This window comes from Geotrypetes seraphini, chromosome 7 (assembly GCF_902459505.1).
Source record: "Geotrypetes seraphini chromosome 7, aGeoSer1.1, whole genome shotgun sequence".
Lineage (NCBI taxonomy): Eukaryota > Metazoa > Chordata > Amphibia > Gymnophiona > Dermophiidae > Geotrypetes > Geotrypetes seraphini.
The window spans coordinates 46,136,326-46,161,720 of record NC_047090.1 but is presented as its reverse complement, the minus strand read 5'-3'; the positions used below and the strand labels follow the sequence as shown (position 1 = coordinate 46,161,720).

Genomic DNA, 25,395 nt, shown 5'->3' with positions numbered 1-25,395 from the left:
CTGCGTGGGGATATGATCGAGACCTTCAAAATACTGAAAGGAATCGACAAAATAGAGCAGAGAAGATTATTTACATTGTCCAATTTGACACGGACTAGAGGACATGAAATGAAGCTAAGGGGGGACAGGTTCAGGACTAATGTCAGGAAGTTCTGCTTCACTCAGAGAGTGGTTGACGCCTGGAATGCCCTCCCAGAGGAGATTATTGCGGAATCGACCGTCCTAGGCTTCAAGAGCAAAATAGATGCATATCTCCTTAAGAGAGGCATATAAAGATATGGTGGACTATAAATTACACCAGGTGTACACCTGGCAGGGCCTCCGCGTGTGCGGATCGCCGGACTTGATGGACCGAAGGTCTGATCCGGAGATGGCAGTTCTTATGTTCTTATGTTCTTATGACCCAAAGGGGCAAGGCGAAAATGGAGAACCCTGTGGGATACTACAAGGGTTACTCCATAAAAAACAACATTTGTCAACACTGTATACTTGATAGGATCTATTTTTCAGAAAACCCTGGAACCATTTCCAAACATTTCCTGAGATAACTAACGAATCCAAACAACTCAACAAGATCTCATGGTCAACCAAATCAAATGTGCTGCTAAGATCCAACCAAAGGATCAGTGCACTAAACAGTCCATGAAGATGATCAAGCAATGAGGCAAGTACTGTCTCTGTGCTATAGCCAGAGCAAAATCCTGATTGAACATTGTGGAGAATGGCAAATTTTTCCAAATATTTTACTAGTTCAAAATTGACTAATACCCTTCTAATAGCTTTTAATAGCCTACCCTAATAACAAACCCTTTTAATAGCTTTGAAAATAATGGAATACTGGCAATCGGTCTATACATAGTAATGCAAGTAATAGATTCTTTAGAATTTTTTTACAATAGGTATGCCTAAGATTTGGCCAATCTCCTTTGGGAACTGTTCCGCTTTCAGCATATAATTAATCTATTTGAAAAGATCAGATTTAAAGGTAAAAGAAGCATTCCTCAATACATTAGGCAGACAGTTATCCAATCGACAATTAGATTTAGTGTATTTAATAAATAATTTAGAGAAAAGTTTCCAATCTGGAAGTCTGAATTGTTCCCAGATCATGTCTACCCTATATTGTGTGTATATATGAAAAATGAATTGAAACAATGGCATTACAATTAGTACTATTATTATGGGAGTGGGTTCTGCTGCCTATGGAAGTGGTGTACATTCAGGTACAGTAGATATTTTTCATACCCTAGAGGGATCACATTTACAAAAAATAGAGTTGTAGTGGAGTTTGAACCTGTGTTCCTTGGTTTACAATCTATTGCACTAACCACTAGGCTAATCCTCTACTCTGCAGGGGCGTCTGTGGGGCCATATTTTTGAAAATGATGCCAGACAGACGTTCATGTCTCTGTGTTTTTGTCGTTCAAAAGTTGGATGCTTCATTTTGGAAATTTTCTTGTAAAAACATCTCTCAGCCATAGCCAAACAGGATATCTAGACATTTTTCCTGTTTGATTATGGCTATGTGATGGATAATCTTTTTGGACATAATGAGCAGGATGGTTTCTTTTTGGACTTAAATGTTTTTTTGAAAATGCCCCTCTTAATGTTCTATATGTAACTTGAGTTATTATGATTAATGCAGAAGTATTATTCTATAACGAGATTTATAGCAATTGTTATGTGTGCAGCTGGAATATTATTTGTGATCTCCCTTGAATCATAAGGCTAAGCAGAATAGAAATGTTCAAAATTAAATTATATTTAATCTCTGTACTGTATTTGAATAATCTTCATTAAACTTATGTGGACATCTCTGGTCTTTGTTGTTTTCCTTTATCCCTGTTGTTTGCTGTGACTTATTTGCTAATATTTTAAAATTTTAGCTTGGAAGGGGAGCAAATGCTTATGTTACTTTTTTAGGGCAAGGGAGGATTACATTTTTATTTGTGGCAAAACTTAGACCATTAACCCCCCCTCCCCTCTTTTATAAAACCGTGATAGCGGTTTTTAGTGCAGGCCAGCATACTGAATGCTCTGAGCTGCTCCCGACCCTCATAGAGTTCCTATGAGTGTTGAGAGCAGCGCAGAACATTCAGCTTGCCGGCCTGTGCTAAAAACCACTATCATTGTTTTGTAAGAGGGGGGTGGGGTAAGCATTGGGGATAATAGCCCAGTTCTTCACTTTTTTCATAAGTTCTGGCTTCTGTAACTTTTTGGAAGCTTTTCTTCATCTTTTTTTTTTAATTAGTGATTCTTAAATGAAGTTTTATTCAGGTTTTTTTTTTTATTTTGGATTGTTGTAATCTGTGATTATTTGTAAAACTTATTATTAAGCTGATATTGTCTTTGAATGTGAACTGCTCTTAAACTTTTGATACTGGCGGTATATAAAATCTTGGAATAGAATAGAATGTGTGGCCAAAATGCAAGCAAACTGACTTACGGACTTTTGGCAGGTCCTAAATTCTCTTGCTTAATCAGTGAACAATATAATGGTTTTTTTTTGTTTTTCCGAGTGTAATTGTTGCTTTCCTCCAAATTCTATAAATGTTACTCAAAATTGTGTGTGAAAATTTGGACATGTGTCCAATTGTGCCCACAGTTTAATTGAATAATGATCCAATGTGTTAACTGCTTAGTGCGCTTTAGTAAAAGGTCCCCATTGTCTTCTATGTTTGGTTGAATCTATGGCACCAATTTATGGGCTTAGCTTTTTTTTTAATATCAGGCCCATTTCTGGTTTCTTATTTCAGAAACGAGTCTTGTTCCTGACCAATGATTATTTCTTCACATCCATCACTGGCACACCTTTCAGGTATGGATTTACTTCGGTTCAGTTCACCAATCTGTCATGGCCTGTCATTTTAGTCACTTACTAATCTAGTTGTCCTTCAGTCCGATATCTTATCAAGCTGTGACCTATCCTGCCACAGGTCTACTGGCACTAGGGAGAAGGTCTTAGGTAAGTAGCATAAACTTCAACAGGGATGCACTGTAAAAAAGGGTAAATCTATAAATGGCCACGTAACTTTAGGCGCCATGGACATGCCTATTTGGAACCTTTTGTATAATAAAATATGGGTGCCTGCTTTCTGCTAGTGTTGCATTGTTTTCTGTTTCTATAGTGTTGCATTGTATGCAGAGTCTGGCTTCTTGGTGGTTCAGTTTAACCTTTGTCTACATATTTCTACTTTTAGTTTGTAATTACTTATTCCATACTGGGTGAGGGTGTATCTGTGTTCTGTGTGTATGAAAAAGACATGGTTTTCTGTTAGCATTGACTGTGAAGGAATGATCTATACTAATCTGACTTGTTTAATTGTACTAGTGCTCATTGCAGTGTGTAAGTTGCTGCCTTTCCCTAGGTACACTCTTGTTTTGCAACTTGTGGATTATTACTAAATATCATGTTTTTCATATAGAAGAGGGGGATCAGTCCAGGTGTTACATATGCAAGATACACCACTGGATTAATACTTTTAAAATATTTCTCAGTCTATAGTTCTGGTTTCCTGAAAAATCCAGCTGAGTGGGTTTCAGGCTTCTTAAGACCATAACATTGCCATATTGGGACAAACTGTAGGTCCATCAAGCCCAGTATCCTGTTTCCATTAGTGACCAATCTAAGTCCAAGTACTTGGCAAGATCCTAAGAGAGCAAAACAGAGTTTATGCTGCTTATCCTAAAAAAAAAACACATTTCATGATTTATTAATAATTTAACACCTATTCCAATACAAAATTCTACAAATCAAACTATATGGCTTAACTCCAAGATCCAAATTGGCGGATTTAAGGTCATCTGGAAGCATTGGATAATAGCAGGAATACGTACTTTAGAAGATGTTATATCTAATGGTAAACTGCTTGATTTTTCACAGTTGCAACATAAATATGGTCTTGATAAATCGCAAAGTTATAAATGGTTGCAACTGAAGCAGGCCATTCAGGCGGGTTTCCCTGAATGGAAAAATCTTAATAATCAATATAGTTTAGAGTTCTTATGTTTTCAGATGGACTTTCTGGGACACCAGGCCACACAGTGGTACAAATTAATATCTGGATTAATTAATAAAAAACCAAGGAATGGTCTTAGAGACATTTGGAGCATTGAGATTAAGTATCCAATTACTGCATCTCAGTGGCCACGCATTTGGTCTTGGAGGATGAGATGTACAATGTCTGCATCTATGAGACAAACATGGTTTTTCCTGTTGCATAGAGCCTTCTGAACCCCCTGTTCGTTTAAAAAAATTAGATAGCTCTAAGTCTGATAAATGCTGGCATTTGTCATCTTGAAGCAGGGACTTTAGACTATTTATTATTCTATTGTCCATTTATTATGGAATTTTCGAAATCAATTTGGAGTCAGATAAATTGTTTATTAGAAAATCATGTGGCATTAACATATGACACAGTATTATTTGGCATGGCAATGAGGGCCAAGAGCCAAATATCCTCTAATAATAATAAACTATTGCTCATTTTGACAGGGGTTGCCATACAACAAATAACACATAATTGGAAAAGTTGAAATAGACTGAACTTTAGTTTTGGGTGGAATTCAGTATGCCATATTTACAAAAAGGAAAGAACATTAGCCATTCAAAATGGGAATTTTAATACATTTTTAGGATGTGTGGAGGCCATTATCAGAATATTGTAAAGAATCACATATATATATATATATATTTTTTTTTCCCCCCTTTTTAGTACAAATGAAAAATTGGGCAGGGGGAGGGGGGATTTTATTATTGAAGAAAATGATTTTATGAAATATAAAATGAAGGGAGGGAGGGGGATAAATTTAATTTGATAAAGTTCAATTGTAAAATCTCAAGTGAATTATTTATGTCACAATGTTAATATCAATATCGATGTACTTGATGTAAGTTATAAAATGAATAAAGAATTGGGGGGAAAAAAACCCATTTCATTTCCCCAAGTCCAACACAAGTTACTGTCCTTTGCTATAAGTAGAAACACAAAAAACATAAGAATATAAGAGTTGTCATACTGGAACAGACCAAAGGTCCACCAAGCCCATATCCTGTTTCCAACAGTGGCCAATACAAGTCACAAGTACCTGGCAAGATCCCAAGGAGTAAAACAGATTTTATAATGTTTAAGAATAAGCATTGGATTTCCCCAAGTCCATCTTATCTTAACAATGGTTTATGGACTTCTGTTTTAGAAAATTATCCAAACCTTTTTTTAACCATAAAATTAGATTTTGTATCAATTGATACCTTCTGGTCTTTGGGAATAGGGGTAATCAGAATTTGACCCAATTCATCATAGAACAATCCCTTAGTGAGAGAGAAGGTAATCCATTTAAGGAAATCCACTTTAAAAGTAAGTGATGCATTTTCAATAATATCGAGGGACATTCGTCCAGTAAACAATTTGATTTAACATATTGGTTAAACAATTTGAAAAACTGATGCCAATCTGGAATTTGGAAATGATACCAAAACATGTCCACTCTTAAACCATTTTCCAGATGACTAAATTGAGAGTCAACATGATTAACAGTAGATCAGGGGTCTCAAAGTCCCTCCTTGAGGGCCACAATCCAGTCGGGTTTTCAGGATTTTCCCAATTCAAGTTTCAAGTTTATTTAAATTTGATAAATCGCTTATTACATACTAAGTGAGTAACAGTAAAGTATAAGATAGATCTAGAGTTCATTATACAGCTTTAAAAGGGGATAAAAACAGACTGACAAAACAGACAGACTCAGATACATAAGGGAAGGAAAAAAGAAAGGGAGACAGTTACAAAATTAATATTATTCAATTGAAGAGAAAAGAAAGAGCCAAATGAGAGAACATGAGGAGTGGGATTAAGATTATGCACTGCTTTCAATGCATATTCATTGGAGAAATCCTGAAAACCCGACTGGATTGCGGCCCTCAAGGAGGGACTTTGAGATCCCTGCAGTAGACAGTGGTAAAGTTGCTCTCAAGTCAAGGATTTTGTTATGAAGAGCTCCGCAAGGGTCTCAGGAGGCGGTGGACATTCATTATCAGTTTTCAGAACCAAAGTACTGTTTGTTAATTTATTAACTAGCTTAAACACTTCTCTACTATTTATCTTAGATGAACCTATTTTCTGTGTATAATGTTTTGAACATTTTTCTTTAATCAAAAGTTTATAATTCTTTAATTTATGTCTCCAATTTGTTTTATCCTCCTGTTTGTTTGATTTTAGCCAAATCCTTTCCAATTTTCTTAATTCCTGTTTAAAGGCTAGTAGTTCAGTATCTGGCATCTTGTTCCTCTTACAGATCCATTAGATGAGGATTATAAATTGTTTACTAAGATTCTAGTCAAACGCTTACAGACATATATGCCTCATTTGGTGGCTGATGATCAATCCGTGTTTGTTAGGGGATGCCAGACTTTTGACAATATTCACCGAGTTTGTCATATACTGTATCAAGCTTCTGTTGGGCTTGAATCGGCTCTTATTCTGGGCATCGATGCCGAGAAGGCACTTGATAGGGTTTATTGGTCCTATCTGTTTCAAATACTAGAAAAAAATGGGAATATCTGGAACTTTCCTATACAGTGGTACCTTGGTTTATGAGCATAATCCGTTCCAGGAGCATGCTCGTAATCCAAAGTGCTCGTATATCAAAGCAACTTTCCCCATAGCAAGTAATGGAAACTCGGACAATTCGTTCCACATCCCCAAAACAGGCCTATGTTGCAAATAAAAGCTCACCCTCCCCTGCAAACTTTCAGTATCTACCTCGGATTTCTGCATCTAATCCACCCATACCGGAGAACACAGCATCAGCCACTGGCCGCCGAACAGCTTTCCCTCCTCCATCTGTGCATTATTGTTCAAGAAAGCCTGCCTCTTTCGCTGCCAACCCATCTCCCTGGCTCTGGTGCCAAGCTGTCCCACAACTGTGGAAAGAATGTAAGCTGCCACTTACCCCCAGCAGCTGCCTGCGCTCATGCGGTGGGCAGATGGTTTCTTGCCTCCACATTTAAGCACTCTCATCTTCAGGCTACCATCACCGTGTTGCCAACATTCAAACCTGGCGCACAAAATTACCAGGGTGACATCAGGAGAAGCGCTCCAATCTGGCAGCGGGGGAAGCTCCCATGCTTCTCTCCAACGTCTGGCTAACGTGTTGTGTGGAGAAGCCAGCCCGACGCACCACGTCCGTGACATGGGCCAATGGGAGAGAGGCCAGAAGATGTGGTTGTAAACAGTCGCAGTGTGGTGGGAGGGGAGCTCTGAATCACAGCCGGCAAGCTGCAGCTGAAAGACTCGGAGAGCAGCCCTGTGGCCCTGCTGCCAAGTGAGGCCGATAGCATGGAGGTGCCCTTTACACCCCCAGCCCCCCCCAGCTCCACCCTATGGTTCTTAAACATTTGCAACCCGACCCTGCAGGAGTACTTCCTGTTCCGGGTGCTACTGCTCTCTGCCGCCAGCTCCTCTCATCCGGTGTCCGCTGGAGAAAGGGTTTGGAGGTGGGCTGCAAGGGAAGGGAAGCCGGTTCTTGGGGTGGACTCACTCGCTAATCGAGTCAATGCTCATTTTGCAAGTTAAAGTTTGCTTGAGTGTTTTGCTCGTCTTGCAAAACACTCGCAAACCGCGTTACTCGCAAACCGAGGTTTGACTGTATTGGCTTCAGCTGTTATATATGGGCCCCTTGGCCTCGATCAACATCAATGGAGGATATACCGATTGTTTTGCGTTGGGGAGGGGGACCCATCAAGGTTGTGCTCTATCACCTGTACTTTTTGAACTAGCTATGGAACCTCTTGCACAATGGGTACGACAGGCCTCAAATATCTTAGGTATAAGTTGTGGTGGATTGGAAACAAAAATTATATTGTTTGCAGATGATATTCTTTTTAAAATACGAGACCCTTCCACCTCGCTGAAAGCTGTAATGGAGGTTTTGACAGCTTATGGACAGATTTCAGGATTTCAGATAAATATGTCTAAGTCAGAAATCTTGGATCTCACCCTGTCAGATTTAGATCGTAGATGGATTTTGAGCAATTATTCTTTTAAATGGGCTCAACATTCATTGCAATATTTGGAGATTAATGTAACCAAGCAAATGGAATCATTATATGCTGCTAACTATCCTCCTCTTTTGAAAGAGATTTGGCAAGATATAGAGAGATGGAAACATCTCAATATCTCTTGGCTAGATAGAGTGCAAACGGTTAAGATGGTGGTGCTTCCAAGATTGTTGTATCTTTTCTCAGCCTTACCGATACCTTTACCTAGCAAAATTTTTCTCCAATTGGAGCGAAAGATATTTGCCAATACAGTATTTGGCAATATAAGACTCCAAGGGTTTCTCATGTGATGATGTACCAACCCAGAATGTTGGAGGAATGGCAGTGCCTCATTTTCGATACTATTATCAAGCAGCCCAATTACGATATTTAACTAATTGGAATGGGATAGGGGATTATCTTGGGTGGGTATGTTGCAGGAGATATTGGATATGACCCCGCTCTTGGCAATACCTTGGTTTCAATTCTCACAACTTATTGCCATAGCTAAGACATCTAATCCTATAATACAACATACTCTTGAACTGTGGGTTCAGGTACCTAGGCAATGTCTAGGACAGGGGTGTCCAATGTCGGTCCTCGAGGGCCGCAATCCAGTCGGGTTTTCAGGATTTCCCCAATGAATATGCATTGAAAGCAGTGCATGCACATAGATCTCATGCATATTCATTGGGGACATCCTGAAAACCCGACTGGATTGCGGCCCTCGAGGACCGACATTGGACACCCCTGGTCTAGGAGATAAGATCTTTTTAATGGGGGCAGCTATTATATATTTGCCCAATTTTGCTCCAGGTGAGGTTGATGTGGCCTTCCATGTGTGGGGAAGAAAGGATCTTAAAACATTGGATCAATTATTGGAGGATGGGAAAATTATCCCATTCGAAGTCAAACAAAAGGAACAAAAAAAAGGAACAGCTGAGTGGAGTTTCTGTGAGGTTTGTCTGCTTGTCCTAGGATAACCATACTCTTTATCTAACTTTGTCCTTTTTGTTAGGTGCCATTGACTCATGTTCGAGTCCTAGTGACTTGATGATATCAACAAGTGTCCATTTTAGTGCAAGGCAATTTGCAGAAGTTAGCAGGAAGTTGTAGTACATAGTTTCTAATAATGGACTAGTTAATTTCCCAGGCTGTGGCCATCCATGCTATGCAGATTTTTTATCTGTATGTGTAACCAGCTCCCTGCTCATCCAGTATTCATAGGAGCAACAGATAAAACATCAAATTTCCTTAAGTCCAGAGGGACTGCACAAGTTGACACTGCAGAAGAAAGGCCAGTGCCAGAGGAAAGGTCTGTAGCTGGTTTAAAATGTCATACTGTAAAATTTCATTCTCTCTTTTGCCAGTACTGGGCCAGTACTGGGCAGACTTGCACAGTCTGTGTCTGTATATGGCCATTTGGGGGAGGATGGGCTGGAGAGGGCTTCAATGGCTGGGAGGGTGTAGATGGGCTGGAGTAGGTTTTGACAGAGATTTTGGCAGTTGGAACCCAAGCACAGTACCGGGTAGAGCTTTGGATTCTTGCCCAGAAATAGCTAAGAAGAAAAAATGTAAAAAATTTAAATTGAATCAGGTTGGGCAGACTGGATGGACCATTCGGGTCTTTATCTGCTGTCATCTATGTTATTATGTTGTTTATTTTTTCACTCTACAGCCTTGGGGTTGTGCTGTCCAGGGGGCATGGAAAATACATTCTTATTGGCGATACATCAGTGGAGGAAGGTAGGTGAAGTAAACGTTCGTTGTGCCTAAGCATGATGGCAGGAGGTACTTACCTGCCTTACTGGCAACAGCTTCCATGTTCTTTCTCTCCCTTAGGACTATAAAGTGGGTGCCAACATTTAGTTGCCAAATTCACACATAAACGAACTGAATACTAACATGCTCTGTATGCACACATGTACCAAGAAGCAAAGGGACAGTTGGTCAGTGGCTTGGGGAGGTGCATAGCCGGCCAGGTCCTCCAGCCCTTCTTTTCCCCCGGCCATGCCACTACAATCCTACCTCCCCCGCCGACAAGATGTCTGAATTGACGTCGGAAAGACTTCTTGTTGAGGTACGATTGCAGGCGCGGACCGGGAGAAAGGAAGGGGAGAGGCACTTTTTTTTTTTTTTTTTCGGTAGGTAGTACAGGATATAGGCAGGCAAGCTGGCTGGCTTTAGCGCAGCAGGAAGGGAGGGAGATAGTAGGCAGACAGGCAGGCTAGCTTTGTGGGTGGAGAAAATCTGGTAGGCAGTGGGGGGGCATAAGGAGGCACTGGGGGCACTAAGGACACGGGAAGGAGGCACTGGGGGCACCATGGACACAGGAAGGAGGCACTGGGGGCACCATGGACACAGGAAGGAGGCACTGGGGGCACTATGGACACGGGAAGGAGGCACTGGGGGCACTAAAGACACGGGAAGGAGACACTGGGGGCACTATGGACACAGGAAGGAGGCACTGGGGGCACTATGGACACAGGACGGGGCACTGGGGGCACTATGGACACAGGAAGGAGGCACTGGGGGCACTAAGGACACAGGAAGGAGGCATTGGGGTACTATGCACACAGGAAGGGGCACTGGGGGCACCATGGACACGTGAAGGAGGCACTGGGGGCACCATGGACACAGGAAGGAGGCACTGGGGGCACCATGGATACAGGAAGGAGGCACTGGGGGCATTATGTACACAGGAAGGAGGCACTGGGGGCACTAAGGACATGGGAAGGAAGGAGGGAGGGAATAGGAAGGGACAATTGTTGGGCCTGAGTACAGAAAGAAAGAAAGGATACACAGTCAATTAATAGATGTCCCCTTTTGATGAAAAAAATAAATGGTCATGTTACCTCTGACTTACTTTATCTGCAGCAGAGTTGGCAGCTGCACTGAGGTGCAGGAAGGTCCTGTGATGACTCATCTGCCGGCTCTGCTCCGGAAGAAGTAAGTTACGTCGGAAGGGGTGGACCCGGCAGACGCAGTCATTGCAGGATTTTACCACAACTCCCTGCGTCTGCCGGGTCCACCCCCTCCGACGTAACTTACTTCTTCCGGAGCAGAGCCAGCAGTCAAGTCATGCGGCTGCTGACTGAGTCCACTCCAGAGCAATTACGTCGGAGTGGGGTGGACTGGCAGCCGGCAGCTACAGTCATTGTGGGACCTTGCTGAATGAAGGGAGAGAAAGGAATAAGATTGTTGGAATGGAAGAGTGGTAGAGGGAAATAAAGTGGGCAGGGTGGTATGGAAGAGTGGTGCTGATAGAATTGATGTACAGAGAAAGGGGAGAGACATAAGGGGGAAGGATATTGGAGGGAAAGAAAGGGGGCTGATGCTGATTGAAGAGGGGTGGATGGCGAGAGAAAGGGCAGACATTGGATGGTAGTGGGGAGCCTATGCTGGATGGAAGTGCAGATGGGAGAGATAAGTGAGCAAATGCAGGAAGAAAATGGGAGGAGAGAAAGAGTGGAGCAGACGCTGGATGGAAGTGGACAGAGAGAGAAGGTACTAGATGGAAGGGTTGGAGAAAGAGGGTACATGATGGAAGGAGGGGATAAATAAAAGGAGGGCACATGATGGGGAGAAAAGGATTGAGTTAGGGAAACACTGGAGGGGTGAGGGAAAGAGGTGGCAAGCTTTAGGTAGACAGTAAAAAAGGACATTAATGAGAGGGTAGTAAGAACGTAATCTAGACAGATGCAGAAAATAAATTGAAAAAGAAAATGAGGGAAAAAAGGGAAAGGGATTGCACAGGAGAGGTGTGGGAGAGGGAAGGGGAGGAGAGAGATGCCAGACCAATGGGGGTGAAAGGAGAGATGGAAGGGGGAGGCATACAGTTTCTGGAAGGGGCATAGAAGGAGAGAAGATGCCATATAGGGGAAGAGAGACGGCAGACAGTGGATGGAAGGAAGAGAGTTACAAGAAGATGAGGAAAGCAGAAACCACAGAAGACAAAGGTATTTATTTATTGCTTTAGGAGACATGTGTCACTGTTTCTGTGGTGCACTGTATACAGAGACCAGCTTCTTACTGGTTCAATTTAACCTTTGTCTATGTATTTCTATTTTATCTCCCCCCCCCCCCCTTTTACAAAACTGTGGAGTGTTTTTTAGCGCCAGCCGTGGTGGTAGCAGCTCTGATGCTCAGAATTCTATGAGCGTCAGAGCTGTTACCACCGTGACTAAAATCCACACTACAGTTTTGTAAAAGAGGGAGGGGTTAGTTTGTGATTACATCAAGGCCGCCATCAGGGCAGTACTACCAGTCCTGCATTCAGGGGCCCGGAGCTGACAGGGGGCCCGGGCTCCCCCAGGGTCCTAGGCAGTGTTCTAAGGCAGGGGCGCCAGTAGCTCGCCAAGGCAAAGTGAGTCGATCACCCAGGACTCACTTTGTCTTGGCGATCTAATCTATCGGACCTATCAGTCTTCCTCTCCCCGACGTCAATTCTGCAGTCGGAGAGGAAGTTCGGGCCAGCCAATCGCTGCCTGGCTGGGCGGAACTTCCTCTCCGAAGGCAGAATTGACGTCGGGGAGGGGAAGACTGATTGGCCCGAAGCAGGGAGACCATGCGTCGGCGTCGGCCTCGGGGCCTGTTATCTATTGGTGGGTCCTGTTCCCCGATGGCAGCGGCAGTGGCAGTGGCTTGGGGAACGGCAGGGAGAAAGAAAGAAAGGGGGCAGGCAGGGAAACAGAAGGAAAGAAGAGAAACAGAAAGAAAGGTCAGGGAGAGAGGAAGAAAAAGTTGGGGGAGGGAATGAGGTGTGGAGGAGAGAAAGCATACAGGCTGATAGAAGGGAAGAAAGATTGGATGCACAGTCAGAAGAAGAAAGTGCAACCAGAAATCACCAGACAAGGTAGGAAAAATGATTTTATTTTAAATTTAGCAAAGTGGAGGCAGTATTACCACAGTTTTCAAAGGAATTTGCCCAAATAACTTAATAGTTAACTGGGTAAATTCCCAGAGACAAAAACTTCCCTTCACTTACTATGCACAGTTCTGAATTTATATCTGCTGTCTATATTTTACAATATGGTCCCCTTTTACTAAACTGCAATAGTGGTTTTTAGCGCAGGGAGCCTATGAGCGTCAAGAGCAGCGCAGGGCATTTCCTGCACTAAAAACTGCTATTGTGGTTTAATAAAAAGGATGGAGGGTATATTTGTCTATTTTTGTATGGTTGTTACTGAGATGACAATGCATTGAGTCATCTGCCTTGACCTCTTTGAAAAAAACCCAGAATAGGAATGATAATTAACATTTTCTCAGCGTATAGTGTGCTTTGTGTTTTTTAATTTTATTGTTGGTAGATCATTTTGACTTGGTCATTTTAAAGTAGCTCACAAGCTCAAAAAGTTTGGGCACCTCTGAGCTAGAGCATTGAAACTGTGTATTTCTATTTTATCCCCCCTTTTACAAAACTGTGGAGCGTTTTTTAGCGCCAGCCGTGGTGGTAGCAGCTCTGATGCTCAGAATTCTATGAGCGTCAGGGCTGTTACCACTGTGGCTAAAATCCACACTACAGTTTTGTAAAAGAGTGAGGGGTTAGTTTGTGATGACATATTCCATACTAGGCGAAGGTGTTTTCTGTTTTCTGTGTTCTGTGTGTTCGAAAGACATGGTTTTCTGTTAGGATTGACGGTGTAGGATTGATTGGTCTGGCTTGTTTAGTTTTACAATGGGTGTATTGATGTATTGCTCACTGCAATATGTAAGATGCTGCCTTTTCCTAGGTACTCATGTGTGACATGTGATTTGTTACTAAAAATCATGTTTTTCTTACAGATGGGGAGGGGGGTGCCAAAAAATGTTGGGCCCCGAGTGTTACATATGCTACGTACGCCACTGTATGTAAAGATACCAGAAAGCTGGCGTAGCAAAAACTTTAAGTAAATTGTTATTCTTCTAAGTTTTGAGTATTTAACACTCCCACAATCTCACGGGCACTCGTTTCAAGTTTCAAGTTTATTGAGATTTTGATTTAAACGCAATATCAAATATTTTCAATGCGTATAACAAAAATAAATTTGGGGAAATAAATAAAACCATTTGAACAATAAACATACAAACATATCCATAGATGATTAAAATTACATAAGGAGTACAAGGATAAACTACATTTGTTTAAAAATGCGTTCTCCGCGCCTGCTCATAAATTTATTGACTGGAAGGATCCAGCAATGTGGCCAGATGCCATTCAGGACAAAGACAGAGAAAGAATTGTGCAATTTGGATTAATGATGGAAGATGATTTAAAGCAAATGGCACAGTCTATGAGTAAAGATCTTGACGGACGTTCTTTTTATGAATATCTCCTCTATGCCAAATCACCCAATGGACGTGAGAAGATTTTACGGGACTAGCTTAGGTGGAGCATTAGCAGAAAAGTATGTGTATTCGGCCCATGGAAGCAGGGGGGGGGGGGCGTCAGGGGGGGGAAGGGGGCCCAATAGGATTGCTCAGTAAGGGGCCCAGAAATTTCTGAAGGCGGCCCTGGATTACATATTCCATAGTAGGCGAAGGTGTTTTCTGTGTTCTGTGTTTTCGAAAGACATGGTTTTTTGTTAGGATTGATCTGTACTAGTCTGGCTTATTTAGTTTTACAATGGGTGTATTGATGTACTGCTCACTGCAGTATGTAAGATGCTGCCTTTTCCTAGGTACTCATGTGTGACATGTGGCTTTCGTACAGATGGGGGGAGGGGTCAAAAAATGATGGGCCCCGGGTGTCACATATGCTAGGTACACCACTGCAGTTGGTTGATCCACAAAATCCAGGATAAGCCAAATAAATAGATAGATAGAAATCAACCGTATAATTATGTGTCACCATGTGAAATAAGTATAAATATAAAATAATAAATGCATAAATAATTAAAGCCTAACCCAGCCATGTTTCACTCTTACAAGGGCTGCCTCAGAGGTTGTCCAAATCAAAAGGTGTTGGCCAATAAATATCACCTAATAATGGTAAAAACTTCGCTTACCACCAGTTGTAAGGGCGAAACCTGGCCATGTCAGGCTTTTAGCCTCCCTTTTACAAAACCGGAGCAGAGTTTATAGCGCTAGCCACGGTGGTAACAACTCCGACGCTCATAAAAATTCTATGAACGTCGGAATTGTTACCGCTGGGGCCAACGCTAAAAACCTCTTTTGTGAAAAAGGGGAGGGGAGAGTTAATTATTTATGTATTTGTTATTTTCTATTTATACTTATTTTATGTGGTGAATAAAATTCTTGAGAAGCGTATACATTTGATTTCTATTAATCTAAATGTTTACTGTTTATTTGCATATATGTTCACAAACACATGCTTAAATACCAAAATTCCAGCTAAGCGTAATTCCACCAAAAGTGCCTAAATGCTCTAGAGCAGGGGAAGGGAACTCCGGTCCTTGAGAGCCGTATTCCAGTCGGGTTTTCAGGATTTCCCCTATGAATATGCATGAGATCTATTTGCATGCACTGCTTTCAATGCATATTCATTGGGGAAATCCTGAAAACCCGACTGGAATACAGCTCTCGAGGACCGGAGTTCCCCTACCCCTGCTCTAGAGCATTGTTGGAAGGTGAGTATACAAATGGGTGGAGTCTGAGCAGGAGGGTGGGTGGTCGCACTGTCCTCATAAAGTGTGGGATTAATTTATGCATGTGTTTCAGCCCTATGGCTGACATAAGAGCTTTCGCCAAAATTATAGGCACATATTTTACATATTATACTAGTATTCTGATAAAGGAAATCAGATGTGCCTCAGTATAGATGCACTTTTAGAATAGCCCTTTTGCCCCCCTGATCAATGGCATTGTAAGGGGGGAGGGGCAAGGGGGGCAGTCCGCCCTAAGCGCCATCTTGGTAGGGCTATGGCACCCGTCCTCCTCTCCACCCTCCCACTCTTTCCCTGCCCCCCCCACTGCTGCATGCGCACGCCGCTTCCCTTTCCCCATACCTCTGTAACGTTCCTAGAGTGAGTGAGCAGCAACTCTCAACCTGCTGTCGCATCTGTATCAGCTCTTCTTCTGACATCACTTCCTGGACCCATGACTAGGAAGTGATGTCAGAGGAAGAGCCCATGCAGGCGTGACAGCAGGTTGGGGGTTGCTGCTCGTTCACACCAGGAACGTTACAGCGATATGGGAGAAGGGAAGCAGTGTGCGCGGCAGTGGGGAATGGAGAAGGAGCATATAGGGGTGGGGGGTGGAGAAGAGGGCAGGGAGAGGTGCTACTGCCCCTGGGCGCCTCTCATCCTCACTACACCACTGCCCCTGATTCTATAAAATTGTGCGCACACTTTACATTTAGTGTACAATATTGTGCAAGCAAATTACAGAATAACGGGAGTTATGTGCATAACAATTTAATGATTAGCTGTTAATTTATGTTAATGGGCAATAATTGACTGTAATTAATGCCAATTGGCAGTAATTAGCAATTACTTGTGCAACTGCCATTAGTCAGTATTCTATAAATTGTATACACAAATTGGCCCAATTTTATAAATGGTGCCCAAAACTTGGGGCACTGAATAGTGTGGTGCTTAGGCATGATTTTATAAAAGTTAGGTATTCTTAGAATTGTGCCTAGCGGTGCCTAAAGTGGTCTTAGGTATCAGTAGGCATCCTAACCTTAGGTGCACCATATTTATGCCAGGGATGTCTTGGCCTAAATACCGGCTCTTAAGTTAGGTGCCTACATCTAAAACACGTCCACGCTCCTCCCCCCTATCCATGCCTTCTTTTCGGTAAGCGCCTTGGACTAGGCCCCTACCAAGTTAGGCGTCTACCATCCAATTGCACGCAATTAACAACAATTAAAAGTTGTTAATTGCCAACTGTCAGAACCAGTTAAGCTTTTTACATAATTAAGTTAGGTGTCTAGATCAACTAGACGTGCCAATCTATGCACCTGATTTTAGAATCTGGGCCAAAATCCATAAAATGCAATTGCAAGGGGGTGGCATAGATCTGGGAGGGGCAGGGGTGGGTTAGAGGTATTACACGTGGGGATATAGAATACTAGCAATTACGCATCTCACTGCCTGCCATTGAGCTAGCATAAATTCCTAAGTTAGGCTTAGCGCACATCATTTCAGCACCTAACTTTAGACAACCTTTGAGAATTACTGAATTCAGCTGTAAGGGGGTAAGTGCTGCTCAAAATTTAGTGTCCAAAAAATCAGCCCTGAACTGTATTATATAACAATCCCTTTATAGAATATTGTGTAGCACCAGGTTAGCACAGAATTAGAGCTTAATGTTCAATGCCATATATAGAATTCCCCTGCATTCAGATACATTCCTCTTCTTTTTACTGTCTCTTCTCATCACACTCTAATATGTATTTTTTTACTCTCTCACCTTCATCTTTTCTTTAACTCCTTTTTCCATCTCTTGTCCCCTGTAGTTCCTCTCTTCTTCGGACTTGTGGACTGATAAGACAATTCCTTATTCTTTTACTTGTAGGCCTGCATGACCTGCTGCAGCCAGAGCTGACATTGGCCAATGAATGGTAAGTTTCCTCAAGGAAGAGCTGAGGCAATTATTAAAAGACTTAGAACCAGATTCTCTAAGCTCTGACACCATGGAAAAAAAAAAAAAATACCATGGTAGGAGCAATTTTTGTTTTACTGGCGATTCTCAGCACAATAGCATGCAAATTATATGCATGCCATTTGTGCAGAGAATCACTGGTAAAAGAGGGATGAACTGTGCAAATGCTAAGCACAGCTCCTCCCTCCTGTGAAAAATTTTATAAAGCACAAAAACCTATGTCCACGTCTGCTGCTCTCCCAGTCGCGATCGGCTCAGCTGGCAGAGAGAGCTCCCAATTCGTCTTTTCTATCCGCCCCTGAGGTTAGCCCCCTTCCACCCACCCCCATCACCACAGGATGAGCCCCCTATTCCTCTATCATTACATTAGATCGACAGGAGGGATGCCTACTCCCTCCTATTGGTAAGCTCGCCACCTCCCATGCCATCACTCCCACCCCCTGTACCAAAGATAGGCAGAAGGGATGCCCACTCACTCCTGCTGAAAGGTTCTTCCATCCTGGTGGTCTAGTGCAGTCTCCCACCCCTAAACCCTGTTAAGAAGGCCGGCAAGAGGGATGCTTAGTCCCTCTGGCCGGCAAGCCCATCTCTTCAAAATGGCGGGTCTTCTCCTTCCCAGTGCATCCTACTGGGAGGGGCCTAAGGACCTGATTGGCCCAAGTGTCTAAGGCCACTAGGGGGAGGAATCTTAGATGCCTGGACCAATCAGGGCCTTAGGCCTCTCACAGTGCATTTCAGGATGCAACGGGAAGGGGAAGGCCCACCATTTTGAAGAGGCGGGCCTGCTAGCTAGAAGGACTGAGCATTCCTCCTGCCGGCCTTCTTAACAAGGTATGGACATCCCTATTGCTGTTCTTCCACATGGGGCTCAGGGAGTATCAGTCGGGAGCCACTAGACCACCAGACTTCTTTTGGGGCTCCACAGAAGGGGAGAGAATCGGGGGCCATTCATTTTCAGTGGCGTGTCTGAACTTCTTTATTTTCCTATCATTGCCTGAGCTAATCAGGGCTCAGGCACTGACAGGAAAGTAAAACTATGGTAGCTCAGACCCTGCCGGTAAATATTGGCCCCAATTCCTCATAAATGAAGGGGTGTTACTTTTTGAGAATCACATGGAGAGGTCATTTTAATGTTAATGATCTTGTACTACTTTTTTAATATTAATGACTTCGTTGTACTACATTTGCATAGAACAGAGTCTGCTAGAAAGCAAGGGAAAGACCGTGGTGAGCTGTTTTGAGAATTGGCAGGAAACATATGTGCATTTAATGATGGTTTAGTGCCATCCTTAAATGCACGATGACTTTAGTCTGGTTCTTAGAGCCTGATTTGCTAAGACTTTACTTCTATTCTGTGTCTGTGAGGAAAAATCTTAGTGAACCCAGCTTAGATGATTTTGATGCTGAACTTGAGGTGAATAGCAAATACGTATTCTGAATTCATTTTCTAGAGGGCCTTTTGAACATGCACAAAGAAGAAACATTTAGAAATACCTCCATAGCATAAATGCACAAGAGACGAGTTCTTTTGGTTGAAAGGAAACTCTGGAATGAGGGGGTGTAGGATGAAGGTGAAAGGAGAAACACTTGGGAGTAATCTAAGGAAATAGATGATCAGTGAGTTTAGTGCATCTGGGCCTAACGATCCTCGCTAAACCAGTTTGACCAATGTACACAATGGCTCACCAAATGCTTTTCCATGTGTTCGTACATTCTCCAACTCTCCCATGCAAATGACCTCATTAGTATTAAAATGAGGTCATTAATATTAAAACAAGCACTCCAATCGATGGCACAATATCACTAAGGGATGCATTAAATCTAGGGATGGCTACTAAGGCCCCCCATTTCTCTGCTGGGATGTCTAGGTAGCCAGTCTACTAAAAATGCTGGCCCCTCCTACATCCCAATGGTTTCTTTTGTGCGATTTTCTTTTTTTTTCTTTTTTTAATGATTCACAAAAAGGTAAATGAACTGAGGAGAAGCACGTCTGAGAAATGGCTGTTTTTGAAACAAAAAGACGCTTTTCTGTTTCGAAAATGGATGTCATATTAAAATGCCCCTCCACCCCGTGAAAAGCTATGAACTCAGATCCACAATTAAGCATGGTCTTGCCATCAGTCAATGCCATGTGACTATCTGTGATACGTTGGGGTCAACAGTCAAATGGGGTTTTATTGTCCTGGATTAAATATCATTACAAGTGCACACTATCTCCCCTCCACCTCCCCCCCCCCCCCCGATTCTATATATGGCGCCCAAAGAAATCAGTACAGACTAGTACAGCTCTGCTCTTAATGCAATTCTACAAGGCAAACATAGCGCCTGTGTGTGTTGTATAACTTAGGCACATCTGTGTAGGCCAGATAAAACCAAACCTAAATGCCTGCAGCTAAGTTGTACACGGATTGAGCATATTCTGTAACAATGCACATTACTTTCAGGAATGCCCGAGATCTGCCTCCTGGCCCCGCCCTCTTTTCAAATTCATTCACTGCAGCTGGTGCATACATTTTATAGAATTGCACTTCCCAAGTTGCTTGCATAACCTTTAATTAGTGCAATTAGCATCAATTATGAGGTGTTAATTTATGAACTGGTGCCAATAATTGGCAATTCAATTGTGCACTGATGTGCAACTTAAAAATGTATGGGTATGTGCAAAGAATGCATTCGTGCACAAATCATCACGCATGCACGCTCGGTTGGAAAAGAGCTCACACTATTATCACTGATTTATCATTTTATAACAGCCTCATGTAGAATCATCACTACATTGGCAGAAGATTGTTTCCAATCGTGTTCATTTTACTTTCTATTGAAGAATCTGATGGCCCATGGTGAAGGCCACTGCTGAAACCTGCATTTTTGGAAAGAGTAAACAAGTGATTCAGGTCTACCCATTCCACACCATTCAATATTTTATAGACGCCTATCATATCATACATAGACTTACGCTAAACAACACAAACAGTGCTACAGAGGAGGGAATTATCGACATGGGCTACATTTAAGATCAGTTATTTTGCTCTTAACTGTGGCTATTAGTAATTAGGTCTCATTGTATGAAATGGGACCTGTACTAAAACCAGCATGAATTGGTGGTAAAATAACCAGTCTTAATGGTAGCCCAGATTGATAACTTCCCCCTGAATCTGCTTATAGACTGTCTTGGCACTATCGAGAATGAATACAGAGCTGCAACTCATCTGGATAACAGTGGTTTTTCAGACCACTCTCCGGATAAAGACAGGAGAGCAAAAATACAATTCTAACTACAGCTATACGATGGGAGGGAGGGTATTGGGGAAAGGCAACCTTGAAAAAGACTTGGGGATATTGGTGGACACAACGATGAAGCCAGCGGCACAATGTGCAGCGGCCTCAAAAAAGGCGAACAAAATGTTGGGTATTATCAAAAAAGGCATCACCACCAGAACGAGGGAAGTTATCCTGCCGCTGTATCTAGCGATGGTGCGCCCGCATCTGGAGTACTGTGTCCAATACTGGTCGCCGCACCTTAAGAAGGATATGGTGATGCTCCAGAGGGTCCAGAGAAAAGCAACAAAAATGATTAAGGGCATGGAAAACCTTGCTTATACCGAAAGGCTGGAGAGGCTGGGGCTCTTCACCCTGGAAAAACGGAGACTTAGAGGGGACATGATAGAGACCTATAAAATCATGAAAGGTATAGATAAGGTAGAGCGGGACAGATTCTTCAGGCTAGCAGGGACATCAAAAACAAGAGGGCACTCAGAAAAACTGAAAGGAGACAGATTCAAAACGAATGCTCGGAATTACTTCTTCACTCAGAGGGTGGTGGACACCTGGAATGTGCTTCCAGGAGAGGTGATAGGACAAAGTACAATAATGGGTTTCAAAAAGGGCTTGGATGACTTCTTGAAGGAGAAAGGGATTACAGGGTATAGATAGAGGGGTACTTTACATGGTACTTCAGGATTAGGGCATAAACAATTCAGGTGGAGGGAACTTACAGGTCAAGGACCTGGAGGGCCGCCGCGGGAGCGGACTGCTGGGCGCGATGGACCCCTGGTCTGACCCGGCAGAGGCAATTCTTATGTTCTTAACTGTATCCAGGTAGTTATCAGGACAGCGGTCGCAATGTCACTGTTTTAGCATTTGCTGCTCTGTTTGTGGGAGTCACTCGAACAGGTTCACAAAGCCCTTCTCCGTAGCCTCACTCACTTTAAGAATTGTGTGAAGAGAAGAAGCACAGGAGAAAGGTGGGGTTTTTTTTTTCCCAGAATCTGATGAGGCTAAGTCAGGGATTCCCAAATTGTGAGGCTAGAATAGCTCAGGCATGAATGATGGATGGCATGAATTACCCGTCTCCTTGCTACCATTTATGGGAAGAAAGTTCTTCTAATAAGTTGTTAGAGAAACACTTTCCAAATCTGTAAATTCTGTTTCCAGAGCATATATACTGGAGCAAAATAAAACAGTGTCTCTCATGCATCTAGTATTCGATTGGCAAATAAAGAAGGAAGAGCAGATTTCTGAAGAAATGCAAACCTTGAAGACACAAAGAAGTTTGTGTAAAACTGAGATTTCTATAATGTAGAAACATAGAAAAAAGTGGCAGAAAAGGGCTATAGCCCACCAAGTCTGCCCATTCCAGATATCCCCCCCCCTGAATTTACTTCCTTAAAGATCCCACGTGAGTATCCCATTTTTTCTTAAAATCTGTCACGCTGCTGGCCTTTATCACCTGGAGTGGGAGTCTGTTCCAATGATCCACCACTCTTTCGGTGAAGAAGTACTTCCTGGAGTCGCCATGAAACTTCCCTCCCCTGATTTTCAGCGGATGCCCTCTGGTGGTCGAGGGTCCCACGAGCCCGAAGATATCATCTTCTGACTCGATGCGTCCCGTGATGTACTTATACGTTTCAATCATATCTCCCTGTTCTATTCTTTCCTCAAGTGAGTACAGCCGCAATTTCTTTAGTCTTTCTTCATACGTGAGATCCTTGAGCCCCATGACCATCCTGGTGGCCATTCTCTGAACCGACTCGATCCTCAGCACGTCCTTTCGGTAGTGTGGTCTCCAAAACTGAACACATTACTCTAAGTGAGGCCTCACCATGGCTCTGTACAACGGCATCATAACTTCAGGTCTCCTGCTGACGAAACTTCTGCGGATACACCCCATCATTTGTCTTGCCCTGGAGGAAGCCTTCTCCACTTGAATGGCAACTTTCATGTCCTCGCTAATGATCACTCCTAGATCGCGTTCCTCCGTGGTCCTAACCAAGGTCTCACCATTTAGAACATAAGTTCTATGTGGGTTTCTCTTGCCCCAAGTGCATTATCTTACATTTTTTAGCATTGAAGCCCAGCTGCCAAGTATTTGACCATTGCTCCAGCAGCAGTAGGTCGTGTGTCATATTATCAGGTAATAAGCATCTGCCTACTATATTGCAAAGTTTGGCATCGTCAGCGAACAGTGATACCCTTCCTCTAAGTCCTTGCGTCATATCTCTTATGAATATGTTGAATAGAATTGGGCCCAGGACCGATCCCTGCGGCACTCCACTGATCACGTCCGACGCTTCGGATGGGGTACCGTTCACCACCACCACCTTCTGAAGTCTACCGCTCAGCCAATCCCCAACCCATGTAGTTAGAATGTCTCCTAATCCTATCGATTTCAGCTTGTTCAGTAATCTTTGATGAGGGACGCTTTCAAATGCTTTACTGAAGTCTAAATATACCACGTCCAGTGACTCTCCGGCGTCCAGTTATCTAGTAACCCAGTCAAAAAAGCTAATCAGATTAGATTGGCAGGATCTACCCTGAGTGAACCTGTGTTGGTGTGGATCACGGAGTTTTTCTTCGTCCAGGATTGTGTCAATATGCTATTTGATCAGTGTTTCCATGAGTTTACACACTATAGACGTGAGACTCACTGGTCTGTAGTTTGCTGTCTCTGTCCTGCAGCCCTTTTTGTGGAGTGGGATTACGTTGGCAGTTTTCCAGTCCAAGGGGACCCTTCCTGTGCTTAGGGAAAGATTGAAAAGAACAGATAATGGTTCTGCCAGGACTTCCCTTAACTCCCTGAGCATTCTGGGGTGTAGGTTATCCGGTCCCATGGCTTTGTTTACTTTGAGTTTTGATAGTTCGTTGTAGACACTACTGGGTGTAAATTCAAAATCTTGAAACGGGTCTTTCCGGTTATCTCCCGTTTGAAGCTGTGGACCAGCTCCCGGCGTTTCGCGGGTGAACACTGAACAGAAGTATTGGTTTAGTAATTCTGCCTTCTCAGAGTCTGATTCAGCAAAGTTACCGTCCGATTGCTTCAAGCGTCTATCCCATCTTTGTTTCTTTTCCTGTCCTTGATATAGCTGAAGAAAGATTTATCCCCTTTCTTGATTTTCCGTGCTAGCTCTTCCTCCATTCGGAGTTTGGCCTCTCTGACTGCTTTTTTGACAGCTTTGGACCTGTTTAGATAGTCCTCTTTTGCCCCCTCTCTGCCTAAATGTTTGTAGGCGATAAATGCGTCTTTTTTCTGTTTAACTAGGTCTGAAATTTCTTTACTGAACCATTGGGGTCTTTTGTTTCTCCTGCGTTTACTTACTGTCTTTATGTATCGGTCTGTTGCTTCATGTAGTATGGACTTCAGAGACGACCACATATCCTCCACATTGTCAGTTTGTGCTTGTTTATGTAGTTCCTGTTTGTGCTTGTTTATGTAGGGTCAGTATTGGGGCCACAGCCCAGTTTATGGTGTGGAGTGTTGTATGCTATATCAAAGGTCCCCAATTATGGACTGCTTTCTCAGATGATATATGGTTGTTGCAGAACCTGAAGGAATGTAAAGCCATACTAAAGAACATGTTATTTAAAGAGGCTTATAGAATGTAATACAATGATAGAACAGTATCCCAATACCATGGGGTATTCATGAGGGCTGAGTAACTGGTTGTTTTATGGAAATAACAGAGGCAGTTTTCCTAATAGAATCTAATGAAAACAAGATGGGAAGATAATCAATGTATGATTGCATTATTTGTTTTATCATTTTTTTATATTTGGTGTGTTGTTATACAGTTTGAATGCGACTATGTATCTTCCTAAACAGAGTTAAATATTTGCCTGCACAAGGCAGGAAAGAGTCAATCAATCTCATTCTTGTCTGCCTTCTGGGTTCACGTTAGGCTGCTTAGAAATAGGCACTAAGGCCCTGATTCTCCAAAAGTGCGTCCCGATTTTAGGCAGCTGTAGACGTCCTACAGCTGTCTAATCAGCCAATCGGGATGCACGTTTTTTAAAAAAAAATGCTCCCCAAACAGGCCGCCCGGGAGAGGCGTCCTATACTAAACGCCGATTCTGTAACCGGCGTCTTTAGAGAATCGGGTTAAATTAGATGCGGCCGCTATACTTATGGCAGCAAGGGATCTCCCTGCTGCAATATGTATAGCGGCCGCGGTTGTTGCGGCCGCCTGTCCCATCACCGACTAGAGAATGCCTAACTCCTCCTGTCGGAACCCCGAGCCCCCTCCCCCCCCAAACTCGTAATCGCCGACAGGAGGATGCCCAACTCCTCCTGTCGGAACCCCGGAACCCCCTCCCCCCCAAACTCATAATCGCCGACAGGAGGATGCCCAACTCCTCCTGTCGGAACCCCGGAAACCCCTCCCCCCCAAACTCGTAATCGCCGACAGGAGGATGCCCAACTCCTCCTGTCGGAACCCCGGAACCCCCTCCCCCCCCAAACTCGTAATCGCCGACAGGAGGATGCCCAACTCCTCCTGTCGGAACCCCGGAACCCCCTCCCCCCCCCAAACTCGTAATCG

General features: G+C 43.1%; 1 protein-coding gene across 7 annotated transcripts in view; it reads left to right on the top strand.

Moving 5' to 3' along the window:
- CACNA2D4 (calcium voltage-gated channel auxiliary subunit alpha2delta 4) overlaps positions 1-25,395 on the top strand; it is a 577,533-nt gene that overhangs the window by 211,265 nt on the left and 340,873 nt on the right. For all 7 annotated transcript variants that reach the window (XM_033951433.1, XM_033951432.1, XM_033951431.1 and 4 more), the window contains 3 exons: positions 2,757-2,818; positions 9,714-9,781; positions 17,495-17,540. In XM_033951433.1, coding sequence (XP_033807324.1) covers positions 2,757-2,818; positions 9,714-9,781; positions 17,495-17,540 — 176 coding nt within the window. The remainder of the gene's footprint in view (positions 1-2,756; positions 2,819-9,713; positions 9,782-17,494; positions 17,541-25,395) is intronic.